Source organism: Arachis ipaensis, chromosome B01 (genome assembly GCF_000816755.2).
Source record: "Arachis ipaensis cultivar K30076 chromosome B01, Araip1.1, whole genome shotgun sequence".
Classification (NCBI taxonomy): Eukaryota; Viridiplantae; Streptophyta; class Magnoliopsida; order Fabales; family Fabaceae; genus Arachis; species Arachis ipaensis.
Window position 1 is genome coordinate 67,797,456 of NC_029785.2, and position 4,600 is coordinate 67,802,055.

General features: G+C 29.0%; 1 protein-coding gene across 1 annotated transcript; it reads left to right on the forward strand.

Annotated features, from left to right (window-relative positions):
* On the forward strand, window positions 427-2,871 carry LOC107618299 (protein STAY-GREEN, chloroplastic). Its single transcript, XM_016320327.2, has 4 exons — window positions 427-797; window positions 905-1,078; window positions 1,245-1,412; window positions 2,289-2,871. Exons 1-4 carry the CDS (start codon window positions 672-674, stop codon window positions 2,649-2,651), a joined length of 831 nt encoding a protein of 276 aa, XP_016175813.1. The 5' UTR covers window positions 427-671; the 3' UTR covers window positions 2,652-2,871.

Consider the following 4,600-nt stretch of genomic DNA (forward strand, 5'->3'; position numbering starts at 1 on the left):
TTTATGGTGGTTGTCGAAGACCTAACACAACCCTCCTCCTTTATCTGGACTTGGGACCGACTATGTACCGCAAGTGTAACATAGGCGGAGTTGGAAGATGTAGCTGCATGCAATGGTGAATGAAACCCTGAAACCCACTTTAAATTGTCAAAAGCTAAATCGAAGTTTTACTCTCTCTCTTTAATCTTGATAATTCCAGCATGAAGGTTCGTGGTTTCCTGATTGAGGGAAGAATATCCGTCTCTGAATTTAGATTGGAGGAGAGCATGATGGCAAGAAGAAGAATGCTACCTGGGTCTGATATCTTATTAAAAAATTTATCACTAACGAATAAATTACTATATCCACAAAATAGGATTCAAATTTTTAATATTTATTTAAACAGCGTATTAAACTAACTACCAAATCCAAATTATTAAAGATACCTAACCTAAGAATATAAGGCAACCGTAACCGCAAGTGTCACACACCACTTCACGCATCTAAAGTCTAAACACACCTTCCATTTGCTTGCTTTCTTTTTCTACTTTATTATAGCTAACAAGTAAAAGCTAAAGCAGGTTGAAGCAAGAAACAGATGACAACATAGCTAGCCTCTTCTTATTAGTTCATTCTTTTATTATATTAAGAGGAGTCATACATTAATTCAGATTCAGATATTCATTAGAAGCATGGGAACTTTAACGAATGCTTTGGTTCCGTCTAATCTCAAGCCTTCGCTCAGGGAGCAGCAAGACTCTGTTTTTCTTCCTCACAGAAAAGCACTATGGAAGAAAAAGAACCAATTCATTTTTCCTGTATGTAACTTTAATTTTAATTTGAATTTTCTGGTTTTGTTTGTCGAAGGAAGACCTTTTAATTGTTGTTATTGGTTTTGGTTTTGGTGATATGAATTGAATGACAGGTGGCAAGGTTGTTTGGGCCAGCAATATTTGAAGCATCGAAGTTGAAGGTGTTGTTCTTAGGAGTAGACGAAAAGAAACACCCTGCAAATCTTCCAAGAACTTACACCCTCACACATAGCGACGTAACCTCTAAGATCACTCTTGCTATCTCCCAATCCATTAACAACTCTCAGGTAATTCTTTGTTTTGTTCTCTGAAAGAAAAAAAAAAACAGAGCAAGTGATGAACATTGAACACTTGTAATTTTTGGATTAGGAAATGAACACATTAATAACACTTGACATGGTGACGTATATATTATAAGAGTGATTATTAATTAATTGTTGATGTTGATTGCAGTTGCAAGGTTGGTACAACAAATTGCAAAGAGATGATGTGGTGGCACATTGGAGGAAGATTAAAGGGAAGATGTCTCTGCACGTTCATTGTCACATAAGTGGTGGTCATTTTCTCCTTGATCTATGCGCTAGGTTTAGATACTACATCTTCTGCAAGGAGCTTCCTGTGGTAATAAGCATTGACCATTGACCAACATTTCTAAACTTTGCTTAAACATTAAATAGCCTTTTCGGTTTCTCACTGGTTATTTGAAAGACATTACTTTTTTTTGAAATAATATTTAATTTGTCCCCTCAATTGTATGTGAGTCTCAATTTAGTGTTTGAAGTTTCAAATGCTTTTATTTAATTTCTAAACTTTATCAATATGACTCACATTAATCTCTAGGCTAATTTTTAATACACAAACATTAATGGAATATTAACATAGACAGCTGAATGCCACGTCTGTAAAACGATATTATTTTATTTTTGACATTCCAATAGTCCAAAAAAACATTGTAAGTGATATTATTTATTGAAATTTTTTCTCCTAAAACAAGTGATCCGAAATCTTTTTGGACTATTTAAACACTAAAACCATAATGACATTGTTTTACAAGTTCCAATATGACATTTAGCTGTTCATATCAGCACTTTATTAACGTTTTTGTGGCAGAAATTGTTTCAGAAACTAATGTGAATCATATTTGCAAAGTTTGAAAACTAAAGAAAGACAATTAAAACTTCAAAGATTAAATTAAAACTCGGATATAAATTTAGAGACCAAATTGAATATTAACTCATTCTTTTACTATTCAAAAATATTCATTAGCTTTTAATTATTTAAGTAATTGATTAATAGTCTGATTATGGATCTAACTAGCCTTTGATACATCAATAAATCACCAGAATAATTTAGGCTAATTATTTGAATAATTAAGAATTAATTAGACAAAATAAAATATTTATTCCATCAAATAGTTATCCTCAAATATATTTGACTGATTTTTGTGTTACATATAACATGATTGTGTTTCTATATTGAATTTATGGTATGGATTAGGTATTGAAGGCGTTTGTTCATGGAGATGGGGACTTGTTAAGGAACTACCCAGAACTGGAAGATGCAGAGGTTTGGGTATATTTCCACTCAAACATTCCAGACTACAACAAGGTGGAATGTTGGGGCCCACTGAAGGATGCGTCTTCGGCTTCAACTGGGTCCCACACAACAAATAGTAACGAGGGTACGCCACAAGAACCGTGCCAAGAGGAATGTAATTGTTGCTTCCCACCGTCTACTTCTACTAGCAAGAATCGTAACCCTTCTTCATGCTCTTCATGTTCACAGCATCATCATCATCGTCATCATAAACGTGACCACGATAAAACATATGACGAGTTTAGGGATCAGCACATCTTGTGAAGTAGCCTCAAATGTTTTAGAACTATCACTTCTTCCATGTGCGTGTTTGTCACTTGGGAAAACCAAAATTAAATGAATTATTTAATGTAAATACAAATTTGGTGTTGGTGCCTACTTTTCCTTTTCTGATTTAGGTTTGTAAACTGATTCAACAGGTTAATGATCAAAGTTAAATCAGTCCCAAAACATTTCGATTCTCTAAAGTTTGAATTTCATTTTAGAGAATAAAGTGTGATCTCTTATTATTTATTTTAAAATTCAACTAGGTATCCTTTAAAAGTTGTACAATATTCAGTCTTTTATTACAATAATTTAAAAAAAATAAAACAAACACATCTAAAAATTATAAATAGATTTAGTGTCTTGTTAAAATTAAATACACATTCAAAATACAAACTAAATAAAACCGAAATTTAAAATTTTAATTTTAATTTTAAATTTCTTTCTCATATTTAATATATTTAATTATTAATATATTACAATTTAAATACACATTCAAAAATAAAATTAGTTAGAATTCAAAATTTCGAATTTAAAATTCTAAAATAAATCTTAAACTATCTTAAATCACTAGTAAAATCTTCATTCCGTAAAGATCCAGAGCTGCAGCGTCTCCCCCTTATTAAATTCTAAATTAATTTTGGATGTGTTTATGTTATTCATTATGTTTTTATGTACATATATAAGTTTTTTTACATAAGTTTTGGATGTGTTATAAAATATTTAGAGTGCATTCTTATAATTTTGGATGTGTATTTGAGTTTAATTTTTTCTGTGTTCAATATGTAATTTAGAACTATAATGACAATAATTTAGATGTGTTAATACATAATTTTAAATATGTTTATGTTGTTTATTTAATTTTAGATGTGTTGTTTACATGAGTTTTAAATATTTTGAATAAAAAAAATAATTGAAGTGAGTTTAACTGATTTTTGAAAACTTTTATATTTAAAAACTAGAATTTAACGATTTTAAAAACGTTTATATTTAAAAACTAAAATTTTACGATTTTGGATGTGTTTTAAAAATATTTTGTATATAATATTCTACTATTAAATGTGTTATAATTGAAAAATAAAAACACAATTTTTATGACCATATCAGCTACATCTTCTCTCTCAAACTTTAGATTTTTTTTTGCTTCTTTACTCAAAATATTTTATTTATAACAATTCTATTGATAAAATTAAATAAACTCAAACTTCTTCCAATTAAATAAGAATGGAATTTGTATGTTTATTTTTAAATATAATTAAAAATGATGAACATGATATTTCATAACATTAATTAAGTACAGGTATAAAAAGTGGTGATACCTTCCACCAATGAAGACGAGAGGGTGCTTCTGCTGGAAGGTGGTGATACCTTTCACCGATGAAAAGAGGAGGCTTTAGCTCCTGTTCGTTTGAAATTCACTAATGCAGTGTGAATGTTACGTAAAAAAAAATAACAAATCGTATTTGTTATCAGAAGTTACGTAAAAGAAGTAAAGTCCCAGTAACTACCTATGAAGTGGGTTATGTTGTTAGAAAAATTTTTGTTTTTAATATTTAAATTAAATTAATTTATAGATATGTATCTAAAAAATAGGGATATATTTTAATAAAAAAATAATTAAATATTATTAAAGGCTGATTAGTGTTGTACAAGTAGCATGGGACCAAAAATAAATATGAAAGAGAAACCATTCAAGGGTAGAAGATCATACTTTACTCTCTAAAGTACAAATTTAAAATTTAGAGAATCCAAATTCGTTTCCAAGACATTTTTTAAATTAGTCTTTATCTTTCGGACATTATAAATTAATTACATTTATCATTTCGTTATTTTATTAACCGATTTCATAAAAAATTTATGGTATAAAATGCTAACTAATAACATATATCACATTTGGTTAATAATTAATTTTTTATATTACAAGTTTTAATTTTTAATATATAAAAATA

Excerpts from the sequence above, each read along its gene's own strand:
- LOC107618299 (XM_016320327.2), top strand. The coding sequence starts at position 672 with ATGGGAACTTTAACGAATGCTTTGGTTCCGTCTAATCTCAAGCCTTCG. Across the intron at positions 1,079-1,244 it reads AATCCATTAACAACTCTCAG|TTGCAAGGTTGGTACAACAA; the intron begins GTAATTCTTTGT and ends TGTTGATTGCAG. Across the intron at positions 1,413-2,288 it reads TCTGCAAGGAGCTTCCTGTG|GTATTGAAGGCGTTTGTTCA; the intron begins GTAATAAGCATT and ends GGTATGGATTAG.